Genomic DNA, 24,126 nt, shown 5'->3' with positions numbered 1-24,126 from the left:
AAATCCTGGATGACTGCTCTACTAATTGCAATGGGAATGGAGAATGTATCTCAGGCCACTGCCACTGCTTCCCAGGATTCCTTGGTCCTGATTGTGCAAAAGGTAATCTCATATTAACTGACCCATGGTGCATGACAGGGATCATGATTATGGTGTGTGACTGCTGGGCTTGCAAAGATTCAAAGTGATTAAAGGAGATTAAATTCCTTTTTCCAGCCAGATGGCAGATACAGTACAAGCACACATGTGGAAAGTTTCTTTATGTTGTACTTGAGTTAACACAGATCAACCACTTCTCCCTCCCTGACTTTCAAATTTAATAGGTTCCTCCATCCACCTCAGTAATTGTAAAATATATTTTTAATAGGTACATTAGCATAGCATAATGTTTTCTCTTATTTAAAGGTGACAAACAGTTCCACTTTGGAGAAAACAAGTAAATCAAATGCTTCTGTGGTCTTAACTTGAATAGGGTGCAGATAAAAAACCTAAAGCAGCTTAGAGACAGTTTTCCAGCATTAAGGCAAAAAAAACATGTTAAGTGAGCTTACTTCTGTTTCAGATATTTCTGTCAGTATTATCCATTATCTGCTGCATGTGACGTCCAGAAGTTCTCATGATTTCCCAATGTCTCCTCAAATATAGGGTTTATTTTGTTAAGACTTAGTTGGCTCAGAAATTGATACTGGATTGTAAAAGTAAGCTTCCACACTGCTGGTTTACATACAGATCATTAATGGCTACAATTTCAATGATATTAAGGCTTCTTAGAAGAAAAAAGGAAGGCTCTTTCTTCACTTCACAGGAAATAAATATTAATCTTACTAAAACTCAGGCAAATTTTCTGCAGAGGCCAATCAAGGGGAGAGTTGTTTTTATCTTCTAAGATATCCCATTTCTGGTCAAAATTAAGGTGTAGGAAAGAGGCAGACTGAAGAGACAAAGACATTGTACTACTGTTGCACTACCTAGTTCAAAGATTTCAGTCTGTTACAGCCCTTGAACCAAACAAAGAATTAAGGAGCTGAAGTGGAAAAGCAATTTTATAGAACTATAAATGCAATAAATATTAATCTATGTAAGTATGTAAATACATTTAAAAGGTCAATCTGCCTTCTTCAGATTCCTGTCCAGTGCTGTGCAGTGGAAATGGAGAATATGAGAAAGGTCACTGTGTGTGTCGAAATGGCTGGAAAGGTCCGGAGTGTGATGTTCCAGAAGAGCAGTGTATTGATCCAACCTGCTTTGGCCATGGCACCTGTATCATGGGAGTCTGCATCTGTGTCCCTGGCTACAAAGGAGAGATTTGTGAGGAAGGTTTGTGAAATTTCCTTCTCTATAGTCAGGGGGGTTCATTTTTGTCTTTAATTTCCACCTGGTTTAAGGTAGTTAAAAATTCACAAGGATGTGATCAGCTTTCTGTAAAGCAGAACTATTTTGCTCAAAACTGCCTTTACTGTCTCACAGAAAGTAATGTTCAGATAGAAGTTCCTCAAAAGTAAAAGTATTCAGGTCTTGGTAACAGTCCAGTGGACTGATCACATAAAGTTCACATTTTTATTTGAAAAGTAAAAATTATTTGTTTTTATATGGCCAAAAGCTCAGGGTAAGGCAGTCAGAAGATCATTTAAACAAAACATAATGTTGTAGTTCTCCAAAGCAATCAGGCAATTGAAATAAATTTTTCCCTTTTTCATTCTGTTACATCTTAGATTTTTCTGACAATATAAAGCTCAAAGAGTAGGAAACAGGTTAGTTTACCAGAACATACTGTGTAATTCTGTTGTCATATGTCATTTTTACTGGGAGCCTTTGCTTATGGCATTAAACTGGCATCCTTTAAGGGTTGACTAACAAAAAGTGGGAAATTCTGTGAGAAGAAGGTATTGTATTTTTGCTGGTTATGGTCCTGATGTGTTTATGCCCTCCTCTATAAACAGAAGCAGTTGTTGTTTCCCTCAGTATGTCTGAGATTGCTCATCAGCTTTGATTTTCTTCCCTGGTGCATAGCCTCAGAAAGCAGAACTCTTCCTTGTGCTTTCCCTGATTTGATGATTTTTCACTAGTCCCCTTAGCCTGGAGCTCCTGACAGCATGCTTTGTGTGTCCTGCTGTAGAGATTTTCAGTAATTCTTTTGAGTAGCACACACAGGAGGCTTTTTATGTTGCTTGAATTCTCTAGTCAGAAAAATGTCCAGGATGAGTTTGATAGATTTGACATACCTGGAATGGTTTTTTAAGGGAGGATCAAGAGAATGCTTCTGACATAGTCAATTGTTGGTAGTTTCAGAAACCAAGAAAACCCAAATGGGAAAAAGCAAGTAGTACACAGATTTCCTCAGTGAGGCCATGATGCTGAACAAGCCTGTGGCTGGTGAGAGGCTGACTGCTGTTTTTAGTTGCTTTGTTTCTTGCCATAATGAGATCCTGCAAAATGGTTAGGGAAAAAAAAATGACATAAATGTACTCTGACAGCTATTGAAACTGAAACTGGGAAAACATTAGATATTTACAATAAGAAACTTATTTAAATTACAAAATAAGGTGTGATTATGTAGAAATACTGAAATATGGTGGATGAAACAAATCTGTGTGACCAAATATGGTGGGTTTTTATTGTAACGGTGTGTCCTTGATATGACTGTTCCGTTTGTGTTGTAAAACACAACTTGTGCAATAGTTAGGGAATTCTGTAAGGAATTAAGATTATTTTATTGTATGTAAACAAGATTTAGTTTTATAGCTGTGCTGTTAACAGACATAGCAACAGATGTACTATCCAGGGAGCACCAGTAACTGCATGTATTCATTGTCCTGCCAGGTTATCATTCATAAAATGAAGTTACTCTATTAATTTTAAAATATCAGCAAAATAAAGAACTGTCTGAGGATGAGGGAAAATTGCTGTGTATTTTTGTCCTATGTTTAGCAAGATGTGCATTGTCCAGAAACACTGATTCCCTCTCAGAATTACACTGTGCATAAGCCTGGAAGGCTAAAAAGATACAAAATAAATCCTGAAATAAAATGTTGAATTGGTGGCAAAGCAGTTCAAAAGATAAAGCTTTAACTTCTTTATTTTTAGATTGTTGAAAGGTCCTATAAGCTGGAGGCCATTAATTTCTATGTCTGAAGTATTTTGCCTTCCCTTCCTGAAGCAGAAAACATCTCTTCATTCCTGTAGCACAGGATACTGTTTATTAGTTTACAGTTTCATTATTAAAACAGTACTTGTACTGATACTTGAGAAATACATAGCAGAACTTTCACAGTGTCTCTTTAGCATCAGTCTGAAGCACAATATAACACCAACAGGCTTCTGGCTAATTGTTTCCCCTGCTCAGACCCCACAGGTCCTTCAGTGCAGTCTTCCTGCAGCCTCCAGGGAAGACTGGCTGCTTCCTGCTTAAAACCTGCCTTGTTAAAGCAGTGCTGGGGCTTTGTAAAAGAATATGCTGCTCATACAGCACTAACCAGCTGATTTAAATTCCTCTACAGAGCTCCTGAATTTTTCACTAGGAACAGTTTAATCCAAATTGAGAACAAATTTAGTTCTTTGTTTGCAAATTGTTCATCAGTACATTATGACTTTTATGAAGCTGTTCATTACCTGCAATTGCCCAGAACATATTTTTTTATGTGTATGGGAATTTTTTTTTTTTTACAACAAGCATTGAGTCAGAGATTCACTACTCAATCTTAGCAAGTTACCTTACCTTACCTTTCTTTTGTAGCAAATTTTCAGCTATAGAGATAGCTTTTCACAGGAAAGTGAAATAATAAATCTTTTTTTTCTTTTTTTTTTTAAGATGTAAATAAAACACAGTGCACTAATACCCAAATGGAAATACAAAGCACAATTACAGAATTAACTATTAATTGCTCCAGCTGTTTCTCAGCCCTACTACTGAAGCACAGATGTCACCAACTTAGACCAATAGATCTGCCCTGGGAATCTGTGTTCTAAAAATGAGACAAAATTCATGGCAAGAGATTCATATGGCCTCTAACAATCTATATGCTTGCTTTTTTCCTTGTTCTCAACTTACCCTTTTGCACAGATGTTTACTGACTCTTTTTCCTTTACATTTGTTATTAACATTGTTTCTGTTGGGTATTTGCACCAAAAAATCATCAAGTTAATCCTAATCCCCGATGTATGTCACTAGTAAACAACTGTAAAGGTGTGAATCTTGTGCTCTGAGTTGTATATTCCCTGCTTTGCAGAGGACTGCCTGGATCCCATGTGCTCTGGCCACGGCGTGTGCGTGCAGGGGGAATGTCACTGCTCCACGGGCTGGGGCGGGGTGAACTGCGAGACGGCGCTGCCCGTGTGCCAGGAGCAGTGCTCGGGCCACGGCACCTTCCTGCTGGACACGGGACTCTGCAGCTGTGAGCCACAGTGGACAGGGCCAGACTGCGCCACAGGTATGATGGACGCTTGACTTATTCAGTACTGCCTGTGCTTTCTGCCGGAGGCGTGAACAAAAGTAGCTGCTGTTGCTGTGCTAAAAGGAATTTAAAAAACAAGATAGGGATGAACCATGAGTACTGTGGCATGGCACTTCATGGGCTTGTCAGTGAGTGGCTTTCAGTTGCCAAGGATAAGAAATGTGTTTTCTCTGTGACAAGAATGTTTCTGTCTGGTGGCGTGACATTGAGAGTAGTAGTCCTGCAAGAGGGCAGATGCCTCCTGGCATGCACTGGGGGCAAATGTGACTCTCACCTGAGCTGCTGAGCACCTGTCAGGCTCATGCAATCAGGGAATCCACAGTTCCGAGAGAGACTGGGAAGATGTTTAAAAAAAAATAAATCCAAATACAATGACTGATGAGTAAGAGAGCTCTGTCAAGAAAAAACCTTTACACAAAAAAGACCATAATTCTCTCATGCTGGGATAAAAACTCTCTTCCTCCTTAGAGGACCATCAAGATTTGATCCCCCTAAACTGGGTTAAGAGTTGAAATGGATTTCCTACGTGCTTTATACATTTACATTTCGTTTTCTTCAAATAAGTGCACCGCACATTTTACTCTGTAGTGGAGCACGTCATTACCAATGTATGTACTATTTTTTCCCTATAAAGCCCACAGAGCCAGAATCTCAGATGATAAGTAGCACGTCCCAGTAGAGAATAGATGCAAGTGACAGATCTGCTGAATACTGTGGAATACAGCCAGTGGGACAAGTCACCAATTTTTCTTAGAAATCATCATTCAGAAGAGCACTTGGAACAGTATAAATTTTTGCACAGACCTTCAAAGTGTGTGATTATGGTCTTAAAGTAGGGACTTATAAAATGCTTCTCTACATGATGAATTTTTAAGCAACAAAATATTGACCGGCTAATAATTTGCAGTGTTTGTTACAAGGATTTTGCATTCATTCTATACTCTAAAATTAATGCATGCAATTCTAGTCAGACACTGTCAGATATGGCACCTGCTTTGATAAGAATTGACTTTTTATTGGTTTTCAGCATAAGCCTAATAGTTTGCATTTTATTCTGTATTTTATTATATATTAAAAATACTCTCTGAAGCTTAGTATTACTGTATTTCCATTAATGAAGCAAATAATTAAGAGAGGTGTTACCTATGTACTAATTTTTTACTCAAAAATATTGCAAACTAATTCTGTTTTAATACAATCTTATTGTAGCTCAAAAAGCAATGTTAGTCTCAGATGGGTCTGTTGTGGCAGTTGCATGGGGCAGTTAGATATTAAGTCAGGAATCAAAAGGCTAATAAATAACCTCCAAAGCTGTTTTGAACATTTTTTTGAAGGGAACCTCTTTGCCTCCATCAGTAGGGAAAATACCTCTCTTCATCTCTAGTGTATTCTGAGTTATCAAAGGATGCTTTTACAACTACCAACAGGCAGCATAGCCAGATGCTTCAGACTTCTCCTTTCAAATATATGCTTCTTCTTAGGTGTTAGACTAGTTTCAGGATGCTCTTGGCAATACACTGAGTATTAGACTGAAGTATAAATGTTCATTTGTGCCTGAGACATTCTTCCTAGGATCAGTGGTTGCTGTGCATGTTGAAAATAAAGCTTGATTTTAGTGAGTAAAGAAAACATCAAATTAATTAAGTAAGGAAATACAAGAGGAGTAACGAGGTCACAATAAAGGAGTTGTCACATGTGAATGGAGAAAGTTATGAGGGTCTGTACCATGCAGAGGATGAAATGGGTAAAGCACAGACTGCTTGTCTGGAGTCAGACAACACCAGAGCTTTGCAGCTGAGAAACCAGCAGTCTCTCAGCCTGCCTCAAACCCCTGCACTTTGCCATCTCTATACCACCTCATTCTCAGTGCTGTAAAAATTTGCCTTTCTGTAGCACCTTGAAGAATATAGACTCTTGCCTTGAGGATTTCTGTGTTCCCCAACAAATTCCAAATACTTTCAAAACACAAGGATACATTATATTTAGTTTTATGGGATTTTTAAAATAGAAGTTAGTATATCTTGGCAGACTTAAAAAGGGAGAAATAGCAAAGGTTCTAGAATGTTTTGAATATATTGTTCCAGATACAGTGTGGCCCAACCTGAAGAGGGATGAGCCACATCTATGATACTGTCCCCTACCTGCCCATCTCTAGCTCTTCAAACAATATAAACTTCAATTTTAGAAGTTGCAGACTTGGGAAAGATAAGAATCAGTATGGGTAGAAAAAGAGAGATGAAGGGTAACCATGACCCATGCATATCCTTAAGAATTGCCAATGTTTGGGCCCAGCCTGAGCTCTGGAATCATTCATGGAGTTTTTGAGGCTGGAAAAGACGATGTTCAAGTTGTTCAATTTTCTGTAGAACATTGCCAAAAAATAACAATCATCCTTCAGTTTTTCCTTGACACTCGTAGTTTCTGTTTAGTTTTTTGAAAGTTAAGCTTCACATGGAGACTGAATATTAAGGGTAGTCTACCATTTCCTAGATAAATTGTGTCAATTGTCTGGCCCTCTCTGCTAAGAAATGAACCTTCCACTCCTAGTTCGAATAGGTGCAAAGTCTTGAAATCATGTTTCTTTCTGTGAGGTGAAAGACTAGCAAATTATTTGAAGTCTCTGACCTGTGGACTGGCATAACCCAGTATCACTGCACCACCTCTAGATAATCCTTCTATTTCTAAGGTTACTGCTGGACAGTTGCCATCCCATGAGGGCCAGAAAATCCTCCAAAGTAGCTGTCAGGATATGTTTTCATTGTGTTTAAATTGGTTCTCAATAAAAGCAGTTCAATATGGCTTGAAAGTTGTTCAGACACTTAGAATTGCTAATCCTATATTACTTGTAGGACACAACTTAGGCTGGCTTTTTGTTCAGCTCTGTTAAGATCCATCCGTTCAATATCTTTGGGTGGTTATCTGTTTCAGATATATTTGGCCTCTTTCTACCCTACAATATTGAACTTCCATGGAAAGTCATTTTCCTTTGTTAGCTCAGACTTCAATTTGCCTCTCCCAGAAATGACGTGGTTTTTATTTAAGCTTTCCCTTGGTGCTTATGAGCATCTTTGTAAAGGCTCTTCCTATCAGCTAACTACAGACACACAGATAATGCACCTCTGATTCTTCTGCCTTCTTTCAGCAGCATCAACTGAATTTCACCCTGGGAAGATTCTGGCAGATTTTTAGCCACACCAATCAAAACAACATTGTTGTGTCTTTTTAACAGCCATATGTGATCGGGAGAAAAAATTTTAAAAGTACCTTCTGTCTGTCTTTGGTTTATTATGTGGTCAAGATCAAAGTGTTCTAACTGTTCTATATGGTTACAAACTGACATGTATTCACCATGAGGGAGATGGATTAGCCTGTTGTGCCAGTTTGCCAACTGGCCTTAATGCTGAAGGTCAAAAACAAGCCGTGGCTTTCAATGCTTCAAAATTATATCAGTGTCAGAAATTTGTAGAGAAGCCACAGAGTTATTCCAGCAGAGTTCTTTCAAGTGCTGTACCTGAGACTCTGCTGTTATAATTCCAGTTGCAAGAATCCCAAGCCTACAGTCATTATTCAAGTAATATGGTTGATTCTTCCATTCCTACTGGACTGGGCAGATGTTGCTTGCTGCCTTTACCTGTGGTATGGTCCATGTTGAAATACACAGCGATCCAGCATCTTCTTCTACAGGAACTTTATTTCTTTAGTTGTTTTGCTTACTGTACCTTGAACAGTCATCTGTCCCACTTTCTGCAGTGTTCTTTGAACTGTGCAAGGATTAAGGGAGTTAGGTCCATTTTCCCTGAAGGGAGGCACAGGCATTAGGGTCAATCTAAGCTGATCTCAGTCAGAGATCCACAGAGATCTCTGAGAAGAGCTGTCTTTCACCATTTTGATTCTCAAAGTGTTTCCAAGACAAAAAGAAACAGCACCAGCACTGCTACAGTTCTACGTTGTCCAAGATGTTTCCAACAGTAATCCTAACTATACAGCAAACAGGTCATCTTCGAGCACTGAAAGGGCTTTGGTTCATGCTAAAAAAAAAAAAAAAAAAGTTATTTCATCTCTCTAATAATTAGCCTGTGAAAAAACAAATGCTTCTCTGATATAAAGCACTGAAAATTAAAAATCCATGACAATGCTCACAACACAAATGAGCACATTCTGTTTTGGAATTAATTTGTTGCTCTTTCGTTTATCACTTTTCTCATTTAATTTTAGGGTTTTTTCCCAGTTTGGTCATCCACTGGCAAGTCACACCAAAGTGCTCAAAGACATTTAGCTGTTACCAGTTTAGCCATCTGACAGTAGATGTGCCCAGTAGAAATGCACAAGAGGCTGAGTTCCATTTCTCATTTAGTCTTCCCCTGCCTCTGTGAGATGTGGAGAACAGAAATTTCATACTTTGTTCCAAGTCAGACTTATTATGTAATATGTTTTGTGAAAATCACCTGTACTGAAAAAGGTCATCCTTGGAGTATTTCAGAGTCTCAGCATCTTTACAGCATGCTGAACCCTGTTATGATAGTATGTGAAAATCCATTATCAGTCAGACCTTCAACATACATCTCATCTGACCTGGGCAGTAGGGGTGTGATTTACCAAAAAATGATACAATCAGTAGGATGGAAGACTGATATTACACTATTTTAATGTCATCAGGACTTCAGTATAGTTATTTTTCTACTTACTGTCTATGGATCTTTGTTGCTTTATTTATAGGCTGTCACCCAAAATGCCTTGATGTTAATGAGTCATCTCCCTTGAGGTGTCTAGGCAGTGCTTTTCAGCAAGAAAAAATCAAACTCAGGAGTGCTGACTGCTCCTGTCAGGTGGAGGGAAAGCTCTGGCTAATTGAAGGTGCAGCATCAACTGAACAAAAAAACTCATCTTCTGTTCTCAAATTGACACCTTTAACATGGAGCCTTGAGATTAAGGGAGAGAAATCAAGAGAAAATGGATGACAGAGTTGTTCAGGGAGGTAGAGCCTTGCATAAATTAGTGTAACTGCAGTGATACCAGCACTGCAGTCCCAGTGTGTTTCAGGTGAGAATCCAGCCCTGAGTCACTAATTAATTGTAGCACTGTGCCTAAAATATTATAGACTGAGGAATCTGTGGCAGAGCTGATGCCTTTGACATCCTGTCCTGCATTCATTTCCTTAGACTCTATTCAGACAAAGTAGGCCAGTTTCTGTCCCCTTACTCCAGGACATTTGTCATAATTCCACTGAATCCACTTATATCACTGAAGCAACCTAATTATGATTGGGAAAAGAATACTGGCAGTTCTTAGTCACAAAAACATTCATCCTAAAATGATTATATGGAGATGATGTATATTTAGCATATCTATTTTTGGTTAAGCTCTCCTAGCAAGATTGGTGGTAATCTTACAATGGATAAAAATGAATCAGCAGCCTCTTCCTTCGATATCTTGTGAAGCAAAAAATGTCTTTAAAACTGAAGTGCTTTGAAAAATGCAAAATGTTGTAATTGTTGTAAATTGATATGTGCAGAGTGGAGTAATTTAAAAATCATTAGAAGTCTGCATTTTTTACAGTAAAGTACTTCAAAAAGAAATTAAGGCATAATACAGTATATTAATATACTTCAAGGCATCTCAAATAGGTTTCAAAATTAAACATCAAAAACTGCAACTTGAAAAAATAATTAGGTGAACCCATTTCATCGTAATCAGAAACTCTTCAGGTTTAGGGAATTGCAATGTGTGGGTGTCAGTCATTCTCATTTACCAAGGACAAGGATGTTCACTACAAAGAGCTTGCAGTAGAGAAAATGGCCTTGAAATTTCCTCAGTACATGACATAATATCGTGCATTTTCTATAGACTGCTCAGTTGCACATTGGTGCTGCCACTCTGCTTCTTATTTTAGACAAATCTCAGTAACTTTTTAATTATACTGGAAATGTCCTTTGCTGTTTTGTTCTTAAGAAATGATGGACTTGCTTAATTTCATCTAACTGTCCTCTTTCTGTAATTTGTGAGGAGCTTTGCCTATTACTGCTCTGCTAATTAAAAGGATGATTGAAGTTCCCCTGCTGTACATTGTCTGACATTGTAGAAAGACTCTTCCCTACTACTATATATTTCATTGAAGAGAAAAAACAAGGTGACTAGTTTGATTTGTATCTCCTGTAGAGTTGCAAGAGTTTGCAAAAATGTATCTGGTGAGCAAGGTTTCAATTAAAAACATACTAGTTAAAGATTGGAACACTTAATATGTGTTGCTGCAGAATTTAAAACATGAGAAATTTAAGGCAGTGAAGAAGCACTCTAATAAAAATTAATTATCCTTTATGTTTAAATCAGTCCACAGGGAACCAAAAATACCTGATGTAGTAATTTATTGATTTAAGAAATAGGGTAAGTCGAGGGTATGAGATATACAGTGAGGAAACATAGGGTGTTTTTCAACTGATTGCTGCTTATTTTGCAGATATGCCAAAAATAATGGCCCTTTCCCTTTTCTTCCTGAAAATTAAGATTCTTAATCTATTGCTGTCTGCACCTCATTCAGCAATTAATGGAAATATTCCTCATTCCAATGTAAGTGCAATTTAGTTAAGTCAGCTTTTGTAAATCCTAGTCTAATCCACAGCAAGCTATTACTTTTTCCACAGGGTGGAATCCACAGACCCAGTTTTGGATGCTTCTATCTCAGCAACTCTTGGCTTACCCAGGAGGGAGATACCCAAATTCCTCTGGTGATGGCAAAATGGTTCTGTTTACCCTCCACTCTGGGCAGCTGACAGAGCCTTTCCTCTCTGTCTGCATGGCATCTGCCTCTAAGGGATGTCCCCCTCCCTGTGCTTTGTGCTAGGCCAGCCCCAGGGCAGTGATGCTCCTTAGGATCCTTGGGCAGCACTGCTGCAAGGTCCTGCAGATTGCACAACTGGAGCTCTTAGCATAAAGCTGCTGTCATTATCTAGCAGCAAAACCTGGCAAGTAAGTGGGGTTGTAGTAGCAACTCAGGTGCCAAAGTGGTTCAAGGACCTTTGAATTAGGTAGGGTAAGCAAGGGGTGTAAGGGTGTATATTTGTAGTTAAATGCCTGCATCCCTCTTTTACATCTCAGCCTTCCCACGGGACTCAAGGTACTGAACAGGGGTTAAGAACCATGCTGAAACAACTGACAGGATATAGAATGGAAAGAATCTTTCATGAACAGTCTCTGTTCAAGAAAATGTCGAGATGGATATTCTGACTTTGGCAGGCTTGTACTCCACAATAATCCTTTGTAAGAGAGGACTCTGAAGTAGAGGAGCTGTGGGAGAGTTCTGCTAGTGGATGCTGCAGTAGAGGGGGAAAAGTAACCCAGATGAACAACAGAACAGGAATGACATAGGAAATCTTTCACTTTTAATTTCCTAAGCTGAATCCAAAGATTAAACTCTCACAAATTATCCATATCACCACTGTTTAAAGGAGGACTCTTGTGTTGGAGTGACCTTCTGTTTCCTCACAGCTGAAAAAGCACAAATGGGAATTGTAAGAGCAAGGGTACAAAAGAGCAATAGAACAGCTAGAGGTTTTGTCCTTCAGTGAATTTTGGATCAACTATTGTGCAAAATGTGCTGCATCAGTCCCTAAAAAGCAGATATTTATAATATTTTTTGTTGTCATGGTAAGTGTTGTACAAAAATAGCTATCTTTTCAACATATTTATGCAGCAGAATCTGTGAATTTTAGCTTCCTCTGAAAATAGGCAATTGCTATTGGTAGAAGTCAAACCCATAAGAACTTCCCTACATAGTGCATTTCTGAGGGTTTTGGTTGTGTATATTGTTGCAAGGGTAATTTCTGTAGACATGTAAGGATTTCCCAGTCACTGCTCTCCTTAAGAACATTTGCTTAAATGTTTTGGCTCAAGTAATATGTTTTAAATAAAATTGAATTTGTAATAAGTATCCAAGAATATTTTAATGTCAATAGGGCAAAAACTCCTTGTGTGTATACACAATAGTGTACATTCAGGTATGTCATTCTTCAGTCCAGGCAGCCTTGGCTATTTTATAAACAGATTGTTAAAATAGTGTCTATCACCTTGGGGTCCAAAATCGTTTTCTGATGGAGTGCAGAGAGCTGATTGTTCACATGCCACATGATTGGTCAACTCCTGCTCTGGTCCCCCATATGCTGAAGTCAAAAAAGCCCTGAAGAAGGGTGGCCAGCCTGATGGTGCCTCTGCCAGCTCTGAGGAGCTGGTACCAGGCTCCACAGAAAAAAATGCCAGTCATGATCTGCACCTTTGGTTTGGCAGCAGTCGGGCAGAGAGCAGCTGCCAGATGCATGCTGCTATTTCTGTTTGTGCTGCTGACACAGAGGAAGTTATGGTTTATTTACTGGGAGCTGCTTTGTGTCTGCCCTCACCTGCCCAGGCTCAGCTGTGACCCTGTGTGGATGGACACACTGTTCCTAGGCAGATGCTGAGCACTGTGGGACTTGTGCTAATCGAGGCCACACTCCTTGGTTTTGTGCAAGAGCTTGTTGTGCCTCACTGCTGAATTTGTCCAAGGAATTGTTTATTTGTGCTAAAACGAGAGGAAGCAAGGCCAGCTTCTTCATCTGCCTTTACTTTTGCCTGTGAACCTGAGATGTTATTTACAAGCTGGTAATGATTTTTGATTTCTCACAATAGTTTTTTCTGTAATACAGATTGATTGTTGGGAACATGCAGACCAAAGCCTTATTTTAGTTGATTCACTGTTTCATTGAATCATAGAATGACTTGGGTTTAAAGGCACCCTCCAATTTCCCTGCTGTGAACCAGGGACATCTTCCACTAGCTCATGTTGCTCAGAGCCTCATCCAGCCTGGCACTGAACACTTCCAGGGATGAGGCACCCATGCTTCTCTGGACAATGTGTGTCTGCAACTCCTCACCCTCAGAGTTAAGAATTTCTTCCTAATACCTAATCTAAACCTACCCTCTTTCATTTTAAAGCCATTTCTGTGTGTCTTATCACTACATGCCCTAGCCCACTGTTCTTCTCCCTTCTCCTTGCTCCCTTTAGGTACTGGGAGGCCACACTTTGGTCACCCTGAAGCTTCTTTTCTCCAGGCTTAACAGATTTCCATCTGTCCATGTAGACTGGCTCTTCAGTGAAAAAAATAAGATTAAAACCACATTATTTTAAAAGCATTCTATCCCAGTGCATAGATGTACATTCTGCAAATCATTATCCCCTTTCCTTCTGAGTACCAGCTCTGTGTCTAATTTGGGCAACAAATGGGCATCTCTGTCACTTGTGGGCTGTTAACCATAGCTGTTCTGTGTACCACAGAAGGTTTAGTGCTTATATAGACATATCCTGATCCCCTCACACAATCTCGTGAACTTTTGCTGAAAATACGTGTCTCAAAATCTTTGTTTTCTTTTGATGCAGTATTAGTTCAGGCTCTAGCTATGAGACAGCTATATTGTATGAACCTACTGAGCCATCTCTTTACCTATTTCCCTATTCCCCACAAAGCCATGGTTGTTCTCCATGCTCCTCATCGTTATCACAGGCCTCATGCCTTCCTAGATTCTTGTGGTCTGTCACTTGCTCAAAAGGTTTCCCCATTTTTCCTGCACAACTGGCTTTTCAGTCCAAGGAACTGTGAATTGCATTTCCCCTCTGTGAGTGAGCACAAAGGCATTGCTTTCATTTCATTCATTTCAGCTCATGATAGATTGTTCTGGACTGCTTTCATAGCAGTCTGCTGATCAAACAAAATATCCAACAAGGTAGACATTGCACAGCACCGCCACTTGTGGTTCTTGGGGTGTTGCAGAGGATTTCAGAGCTCATTAGTCATGGTATAAGTCTCCAGTGATGACTGACATCTCAGTGCTTTGCTACAAGTACAACTTAAAATGAAACAGTGAAGACAAATTATAAAACAGGACCAAATTTGACGAGGAAACTCCACATTTACTTGGGCAACAATATTTTAAAAATGTCCTGGTCAGATTTCTTTGTGCTTTTCCTTGCCCTTGTGTCAGTCTAATCTTCCTTGCTATTGTTACACTTCTGCTCATTTATTTTAAACGTTGCCCACACTGGCCTCATCCAACCTGCCAACCTGTATCACCTCTAAAAAAGAGACAAGTTCTGCAGCTGAAATCTCTTGTGTGGCAAGCCCAGCATAGTTGTATTCTCCTTTACACCAGTGCTCTGACTGGGTGAACAGAGATGTTCCCAGTGCCAAATGAGGAATCCTGAGTGGTATCAATTTTCAGTGCTCTCACTGCCTGAAATGAAATATCTGTTAGTATGTTTACCATTACCAGTCCAGCTTCTTCAGGCTGTATTGATTAAATTTTTCTACTGTAAAAATACTATTTTGAACCCCAGTGAAATCGATATAGAGTGAGGTTTTATATATATAAAAATTGGATTTGGATCAGGAAGAAAATCTTCATCAGATGAAAAATAAAGCTGGGTGGAAAAAAAGTGTGATAAAAGATCTCAGAAGGGGAAAAAGTTGCTCTGTCATTTCCCCAGCCTCTGTTGTATTTGCCCTCTAGACCTTTCTGTCTGTCCACTGATTACTTTTCTACACAAATAAATTTTCAAGCAAATTGAGGCTTCCAGTTTCGAAAAAATACTTGTAAATAGATGTAGCATTATCAGAAACTACCTTACAGGGCTTTTTAAATGCAATTGCATTCATATATTTTGTGGTACACGGTAGTGCTAATGGCAGCCTTCCTACTGGAGGCCATAAGAGTTATTTATAGAGGACCTAATGCATCAAGAATAAGTTCAATGAGATGATGGTAGGATTATTTCCAGAAAGCAATTAAAACCACCACTTTATGGATAGTGAAACATTGTGAGTAACAATGAGGATAAGGCATTTTAGCTCCAGTAGGTTTATTTTATGTGTTGTGGCCTGTGGTAAGAAGATAAGAAAGGTAGTTAGGTAACTGCAAGGCAAGACATCAGAAAGGTTTTCTACATAGAATTTACAGTAGGAAGGTTTAAAATGAAGTCATGTTCGGGGAATGAAGAAGTTTTGGGGAAGTTTTGCCTTTGGTAGATATAGTTGATAGTTATGCAATTATTGTATCTGACTTGCCCCGATTAATAGTCAGGGCTGTGTGAAGTTTAGATCCCTCCCATTTATTTTATGAATTACTGACTATTCAGTAGTTCTTTTCTGCAACTCTTGTTTCTCTGAGGAAGACCCAACCTCCTGAAATGCTTCTTTGCCTCCTGGTAGAACAGCTCCTGAGATAATACTGAGCAAAACAAGAGTGCCTGGGCCAGTCCTTTACTCAGGTTTCTGCTGTGCTGTTTTGGTTGTTTTTTTTTTTTTTTTTAATGCTAGTGAGACCACATAAAAGCTTATTTTCTGGTCCCTAATTCATTTCATAACAAAACCCAGTGACGTACTGAAGAGAAAATAGAAACAGGTTATCACTCATGAAATCATGTAGGAAAGGGGATACTTAATATGAACTTAAGTACTGGAAGACATCAAGAAGATGCAAGAAAAAAAGGGTATTTGAGGGGGCTAAGGCACATCCATGTTCGTGTAATTCATGGAAAACTGTAAATAGTTGGAGTATGTTTTGAACCTCTCTAACATTCAGAGTCAGAAATGAGGGCAGATGCAATTTAGAGTTGGACTTCTTTTCTCGTTAAGATTTTTTGCCAAATAATTCTTCTTTGGCTTAACATAGTTTTATATGCATGTTACAGTCTTGCTTCGTGACAGTGTCAGAAAGGATAAATATCAATAGCGGAATAAATTTAAGCATTCTATTCTGATAACAGACTGTAATAGAAAAGTATTTCAGACAAATGTTTCAGGTCAGGTGAGATGATTCTCACTCTTTGAGTCTTTTGTTGGGATGGACCACCACGTGCCACTTTGGGCAAGGACAGAATCTTTGGAAATGACTGTGAAAATTATTTTGGAGAGATATATGATAATAAATTCAATGCGATAATTTTGCAGGAAGAGTTGCTTTGAATTTATTCACACTACTGTAGCACATTGTTGTGGTAATGTGAGGTGACCTTTAATATATTTCAGTGTCAGAGATTAGCATGCAGTGCATGAAGAGAAGAATAAGGAATGTTGCAGCAAGAGAAACTCAGATTGAGAGAATATTTGTTTGTGAAGATGGTCTGATAGTGGTATGAATTGCCTGTCATAGTGTTCTCTGTTGCTGGGAGCTTTTCAGGGATGCCAGGTATGATTTCATTTGAAACGATAATAGATGATGCTGTGAAGTCTTTTGCAGCCCTATTCTTTATAAATTTATGTTAAAATAGATCATTCATTTGGGAATAATCTATCATATTGATTTATTTCCGATGGTACTAAATTTCACATTAAGTTATGTGGCAAGTTTCCATCACGTGTTCCTCACTGGTGTGGAGGACAGGGAAGAGATGGGCATTGCACCATTGCTGCCACTCCACACAGGAACTTGATTTCAGTTTTCCAAAGAGAACACATTCAGAAAACCTGGCAACTGACAGAGCAGGACTTTAGCATCAATGTTTTGAGGACATTTGCAAATCCCTTTGATTTTCATCTCAAGCTTGAAGAGCCAGTTCCACTGGACATTGGTATAACCCATTTAGTACTGCTGTGTTGCTCCTAAAAAAGCTGTCCCTTGCTTGATCATAGGTCACAGAATGGTTTGGGTTAGAAAGGATCTTAATTCCAATCTTAATTCCAAAAGGATCCAATTCCAGCTCCCCTGCCATGGGCAAGGGCATCATCACGTGCAAGACCAGGATGCTCCAAGCCCCATCCAGCCTGGCCTTGAACACTTCCAGGGATGGTTTATTGGCATAGCTGTGGCTGACTAAGAATGTAAAAAATTACACACCTAACTAATGTTCTGTGACACTGATGGGAAAGCTAAGAGCAGATGCAATTAACATCCAGATTGCCAAAGAAATTTGTGTAAATTGGGAAAATAGGATAAGCTGTACCGTAAAAATAACATCTCTTCTAGTACAGATATGTACAACTTGATGTCTGCATAAAAGCTCTACTGTGCACTCCTAGATAACCTTCTTTAAGAAGAACAAATTTCCAAAAGGTTTTAAAAAAAAAGCTCAAATGCTTTTGAAACTCCTTAAACTACATTTTTGAACTTCCTTTTAGTGTAAAAAATTATATTAATAAAGTCAGTTGCTGAAAATAAAAGCCAGAACAGTGTTGTCTCCAGGACACAGCAGGAAGGTAATTTAAAAAGCTCAGGAACATGTTGAAATTATCATGCAAACTTATTAAATGTAATGTATATTTAAATTGAAAAAACTTCTTTATTAGGTCTAGATAGGTGATTTTTTTGCTGCCTCTAGCAGTTAAGCTTATTGGGTGAAAGTCAGGGTAGATTAATTTCTAATCTTTATGGAAAACTACTTATTAAAAAATGGATAGCAAAATTATTAATATAATTTTGAAAGTTTTGACTATCTGTAGAACAAGACTCACCACTGAACAAAAGTATAATGAGTGTTTCATAGTATTTGGCCACTTTTGTTTACATATAGTTTTGTATTCTTAACATGATTTTCTAGGAGTTATTTCTGACACATGTTGAATTAACATTAAAATCTTCCCTATCATTACAAATTATAAAATATTTAGCTTTAATTTCCCTTTTCATAACACATAAGTAGGAAGTTATTATAAAACACATTTGAAAGAACTCATTGTTGACTTAGGTAATTAAAATGAAGAGTGTAGAGTGAATTTTTAATGCTTTTTAGATTAGCTCAGGAATGATCAACTATTTGTCTCCTTCTCAAGAATATGTACAAATAATGGTTCACAGCTTACATTTGCCTTTTTTCCAAGAAATTAATGAGCATTCAGAATTAAGGATGTCCGTAAAAATTCTAGACTGAATTGAACATTAATTGGTGTGAGTCTAAGGACTCCGAATTTTAGATTTGATGCAAACTGTATTTGATGAAAGTCTGAGGGAAGCTGCTGGGGTCAGCTGAGGCCAGCCCCCGGCACTCTGCCAGAACAATGCTCACAGTGACTCTGCATGGCTGGGCTTTTTTCAAAAACAAAATTAACTTTCCAGGTCTACATTTAGAGAACCTTGTTTGGATTTCAAAGTGCACAGGTAGAAAAACTGACACGGGGCCATGAATTACTGTGAATTTGGGTGACTCGGTGTCCTGGGAACCCTGCAAATTCCCATGTGCTGAGGAGTGGGTGTCAGCCACAGACCAGCCTGCAGCCCAGCTTGCTGCACAAGGTCTGCCCAGAGCTCAGGCAGGCAGGTCTGTGTCCCACTAAAGCATGACACAGAGGAGGGGCAGGGAAGAGCTGGGTTTATGTAAGCCTAAAAACCAACGTGGTCAAGGAGCTAAGGTATTGTGAGCGTGGCACTGTACATGGTAAGAATGAATGGCAATTAATGGAACAGCACAAGTAAAGGCTTGTGATGTAATATCCCTGAGTCAACTAATCCAGACTGTACCTCTTGTCACCTGCCTCCCATGTTACCTTACAGAAGTCCTCTCTTTGCTCTTGTCCTTTGCAGTCAGATGATGGCACAGCTTGTGGCTCCTCAGCAGGACAGTCTCTGTCCAGGCTGGGATTTGCATCTCTTTGCTTGTCCTGCCTGTATTGCTGCTTTGATCTCTCCTTGGGCTGATTTAGCTCAGCTAGCTGTCAGATATTAACCCAGGAAAACAAACTGAATAATTATCTGGCACTTCCATGATCTGAACCATCTCACCAGTTTCCCATGCTAAGTGTAAGGCAGGGATCACAGAGCCACAAGATGGATGGAGATGAGGAGGAGGAGTGGAATAGCTGTTTCAATCAGAGAAGACATTTTTGGCTGTCTCAGCTGCTTGCAATGACCCACAGCTCAAAGCCCTTCCCCACTGAGCTGGCTCTGCTGCATTTTGTGGTGCTTCTATGTCCTGTAGGACCAACTGCTTTGGAAGGAAGAAGATGCTCCAGTGAACTGGACAGTTGCATCATGTGTGACTTGCTGTCCAACTTCACTTCTGTGTGAATTTTTGCCACACCAGCTTTATTTGAAGCTATTTACCTAGTTAAAGTTACTGTATAGTTTCCCATTGCAGTCAGTCCCTGAGCACTCACTGCAGTATCTCGTTTTGTCCAGTCTCTGGCAGAAACCCTCAATGACAAACACAAATGCTAATGTGTCTCACTGCTACACAAAGGTTTCTAGGCTTGTTTATCTGCAGGAGTTGTTAAGAAATAGTTTTGCATTTAAAAGCAGGACAACCTAACCTGAACTGATAATCCTTTTTTTTTGATCTTAGTTGTTTGAATTAGCTGTGGATTAAAGCTGCATGTTTTACCACAGCATTAATAGGATGACATTAGGCTTGATTTCCCTTGCTTTGAATGAGAAGTCTGTGGAGAATCTTGGATTTGCTTGGCAGTAGAATACATTATCATGGTAAACAGCACTTCTGATGGCTTATGAAATCACCAAAAACAATGTAAATATCTAGGTTGCCTCAGTGACGACAAAGTGTGAATTGGTTGAACTGCAGGTCAGCTAGGGTAGCTGAGGAAAGTGTCTGGTCCAAACTAAGAAACCTCATTTTGTTACAGCTGGTGCTTACAAAATTTGGTTTGGTTTTCATTAAAGAACATTTAGACTTAATATTTTGGGGAAAAATTCATTTTTAGAAATGCATTTCTAAATGCAAGGAAATGCAAGAACTAGGTAAGTTAATTTCAAGTATGATCTTGTGTTGTAATATAGAACAAAAAAAAGCCTTATGAGTGAAGACTGTATCTACTGACCTAGGGTATTTTTTAATAAGATAGGTAATCTAGTATCTAGAATAGGACCTTAAATTGTGTTTAAACATTTTATTCAATGTGTAGGGAAAACAGTGGAAAACTTTCTAATACTTTAAGGTCTTTTTAATTTTTTGGTTTTAAAAGGGAAATGTGTGCAAGATCTGTTCCTGTGGTAGGAATGTGCCTACATTGCCTTCAGCTCTGTGCTGTTATTTCTTTTGTTTGTTTGGAACATGAGGTTGTTGTGATTAGATTGTGCAGGGTAGACAGACATGGGGTGCAGTCATGCATGCCATGTGTGGGAATGTGTTCAAGGCTTTCCACAGCTGGTTCTTGGATCTGTTTACAGGCAGAGAAGTGGCAGGAGCTGCTAGCACTGCTGACAGGGTCAGAAGTTCTATGTATTGCTTTGTTTCCCCACTTCAGCCATTGCCATTTCTGTATTTCTGTCCCAAAGCTGCAAAAATCTGTGTAGTAGAATGTCAATCCAGAAGGTCAAAAAGACCATCAGTTCCACTTACCTCAGTATATTGTAAACGACACAATATTTTTTAATATCCTCTTTGCCACTTGAAGTAAAATATCAAAAGCAATAATTATAACGAACTAGAGGGAGATAAGGGGAGATGAAACACATCCCTCTATCAGCCTAAATTCTTAAAGTATTTGCTAGATTTAATTTTAGGAGTAGGCCGATGCCCAAACTGGAACAATAGGTTCAAATAAAACCAGTGATCCTCTTCTACTCTGCTTGGGAGTGATCTGGTGGGATCAATTTACTTCCTAAACATAGGAACAAGTATTTGGACATCTTCAGTACCAATGGAATAAGAAAGCAAGTCTTCCCATGGTCCTTCAAGTGACCTCCCAGGTTTCCAAGGAACAACCAAGTAACAAAACAAAAGAGACAAGACAAATTATGCAGCAAGGGGGAAGAAAATCTTTCCAGTACCTGCAGGCAGGCAGTCCAAGGCATGAAGCAGTAGTTGAATATATGATCAGCAGGCAGCAAACAAGACTTTCTAAGGTGTAATGCCCAGACTCAGCACAGTTTTTCATTTGAATATAGCAGAGCAGTCTCTTTTTTTCTTACATACTTCTTTTCAAGAATATCATAGAATCATATCATCAGATAATTATTTTTATCTTGTACTCCAGTATAACACAGCTCCCTGCCCGAATATTAAATATGATTATGTTTTATGTAGTTGATTTTGACTTCCTAAGGACAGTACTTTGCAGTTGCTTTTACTGAATTTTGTGTGATGTTTTTTACCATGCCTCCTGCTTCTGAATTTGAGTTGGACAATGCTCTTGCAGTTTGTCACTCACCCATCCTTTGATTGTGCACTGTGCTGTCACCCTGGCTATTAACAAAAATAACAACTGAGCTCTCACTCAAGACAGAGCCCAGCATGTCTTTGATGTCACTGTGCTGTTCCAGTTCTGTACTGCTTTTTCCTTTGTGTTAAAATGATTGGAAGATAAGATTTCAATTTAAACTTTAAAAACTCTTCTTGGTATATAAGTGACAGCATTTGTCACTACAAATGCTTTTAAGGATGTTTATATACAATAGTTCCAAGATCTAAATGATCATTGTTTAAAATCTGTCAAGGGAAAAATCCTGCCACAACTAAATATGTAGCTCTGACATTTGAAATCAGAGCAGACATGAGTGTTTGGCTTATACTTTACGTGCTATCAGCTGCTTTCCGAGAGGAAGAAGGAGGAGACATTTCTGTAGCAGGTTAATTGCAGGATAACAAGCAAACTCTGTGTCTTTGCAATAAGTATTCTAAATAAATTCAAACTACATGGAACCTTTCTCTAAGGAAACCATTCTTTTCACAGAACAGCTTTAGTATACATAGAAGTAGAATTGCAATTAGCATATGGTGATGTATTGAAACAATTCAGGACTTTCATACCACTTCACAATCAGGGCTGTTCTACAGTGCCCAGGTAGAGAAATTCTTGTGAGGGCAATGGAGGAGACTCAGTTGACTCATGAAGGTCAAGAAGATAAAAAAAGTCTGAATTCTTGAAAGTCATTTTAGAGCTAGGGGGATCTGAATGACCTATAGGTCATGTAATGTTGCATGCTGCTGTCAGAGTGAGGTGCTTGCCTCATTTCCCTTTCTGGTAGCTCTCTGTACTGCAAGTGAAGACCTTTTTGTCATCACTAAAAACATTTTAATTTAATTACTTTACCCTCTGCAAAGCCATCATTTACAGTCCCCACCCCAAAAAAATAAATTATCTGACAACTGCTAAAGAAGGAGGCGAACAGAGTGTGTAAGGTCTGTAATGATTGCTAAAATCCCATGTTTGATCCAGCTGATGAGTGATATTCATACAGAAGTGAATTAGTCTTGATGCAAAGTCTATTTGCAGTATGAAAGTGCTGTTCCATGGGATGTACTTTTGTTTTTTCTGTGCAGAGCTGTGTACCCTGGACTGTGGCAGCCACGGTGTCTGCTCCAGAGGGATATGCCAGTGTGAGGAGGGCTGGGTGGGACCCACCTGTGAAGAACGGACCTGCCACTCCCACTGTGCCGAGCACGGGCAGTGCAAGGATGGGAAGTGTGAGTGCAGCCCAGGATGGGAAGGGGACCACTGCACCATTGGTAAGGGGCTTTTGTACCTCAAGAAATGAAATACATAAAATCTTAATCCAGTCCTACACAGATTAGCATCATTCTGATTGAAATCTATTTGGAAAAACAGAACTCAGAATCCAGGCAGGTGTAAAAAAGGTTCCTCTGCACTCTGTCCCACAGAATAGCAACATGGCACAGCTTTCTCTGTAGAGGAAGTAACAGATTAATTAATTATTAAAAAAAAAAAAAAAAAAAAAAAAGACAGAAAGGAAAGATAGCTCAGTCCTAACATATTTTTGGGATGTGTTCATATGTGAATTTTGTAGTCAGGAAAGAAAAAATGTTTAAAAAGTAGAAGGTGTGAGACTAAGCTATTGTTTATCTTATGTAATTCTTGCATTAAATCTCTTGCCTTTCTGTCTGAGGATTTACATATTTTGCTTATTGCTAATGGTGTTTTTCCTAGAGCTGACTGCTAACAATATTCCTAATAAGGTAAAGCTTTCAGATCTTTTTAGAAGTCATTAGTCTACTATAAAAATGTAAATGTTATATTTTTAATGAAATTCAACACTTTTTTACAAAGCCTAAGAGTGTTTCTCCCTAAAACACCCCAAAGTGAGATTATTGTCTAATATTCAGAGAGGAGCAGTGTAAAATCTCACATTTATTTATTTAAAAAAATCTAGAATGTGTTATCTTTATCTGGAGCATTTTAAGATAATTCATTCCCTGGCTCTAGAATTCACTAAATCGGATTTGCTAAATCAAGAATTAGGTTTGTGATGGAGGAGCAGCCTACTTTTCTGAAGATTGTCTAGGGCAAATCCAGAGAAGGACCAAAATATTTAACAGTGTCAGGTGTGGTCCCTGCACGCTTGTCATCAAATGGAGAACGATCACAAACAGTGCTCTGGTCACAGCAGCAGGAATAGATCTGCCTGCAGGAAGAGGGAGACATATCTAACCCCCAGGTGTCAAGCCATAAGCAAATGTATTTTCATTTGGTACAGAAGTTTGATCCATCTCAGTTTTGTTCTTTTCTTTTTTAAGCTCACTACTTAGATGCTGTTCAAGGTAAGTTTTTCATATCAGCATTCCAAAAAAATAATGAAAATATACAAAAGTATTGGGAATTGAGTGTTTTCTGTTACTTATTTTGTTTGAGCTTCTGTACTGCTACGTTCTCAGAATAGATGACACATTTGGTTATGGAGATATATATAGATATATATGCACACACAGAGATTTACAGCAGAAATTGCAGTTTTTAATAAGTAATGTGCT

The 24,126-nt window shown here is 38.7% G+C and overlaps 1 protein-coding gene across 14 annotated transcripts in view; it reads left to right on the top strand.

Annotated features, from left to right (window-relative positions):
- Positions 1–24,126, top strand: part of TENM1 (teneurin transmembrane protein 1) — a 794,184-nt gene that overhangs the window by 672,130 nt on the left and 97,928 nt on the right. For 13 of the 14 annotated variants that reach the window (XM_077786535.1, XM_077786536.1, XM_077786540.1 and 10 more), the window contains 5 exons: positions 1–102; positions 1,123–1,317; positions 4,227–4,427; positions 22,681–22,866; positions 23,893–23,916. In XM_077786535.1, coding sequence (XP_077642661.1) covers positions 1–102; positions 1,123–1,317; positions 4,227–4,427; positions 22,681–22,866; positions 23,893–23,916 — 708 coding nt within the window. The remainder of the gene's footprint in view (positions 103–1,122; positions 1,318–4,226; positions 4,428–22,680; positions 22,867–23,892; positions 23,917–24,126) is intronic. The other variant, XM_077786545.1, reaches the window with a different exon arrangement.

Source organism: Lonchura striata, chromosome 14 (assembly GCF_046129695.1).
Source record: "Lonchura striata isolate bLonStr1 chromosome 14, bLonStr1.mat, whole genome shotgun sequence".
Lineage (NCBI taxonomy): Eukaryota > Metazoa > Chordata > Aves > Passeriformes > Estrildidae > Lonchura > Lonchura striata.
The sequence above is the reverse complement of the archived record's forward strand: the minus strand, read 5'-3'. Positions and strand labels throughout refer to the sequence as shown.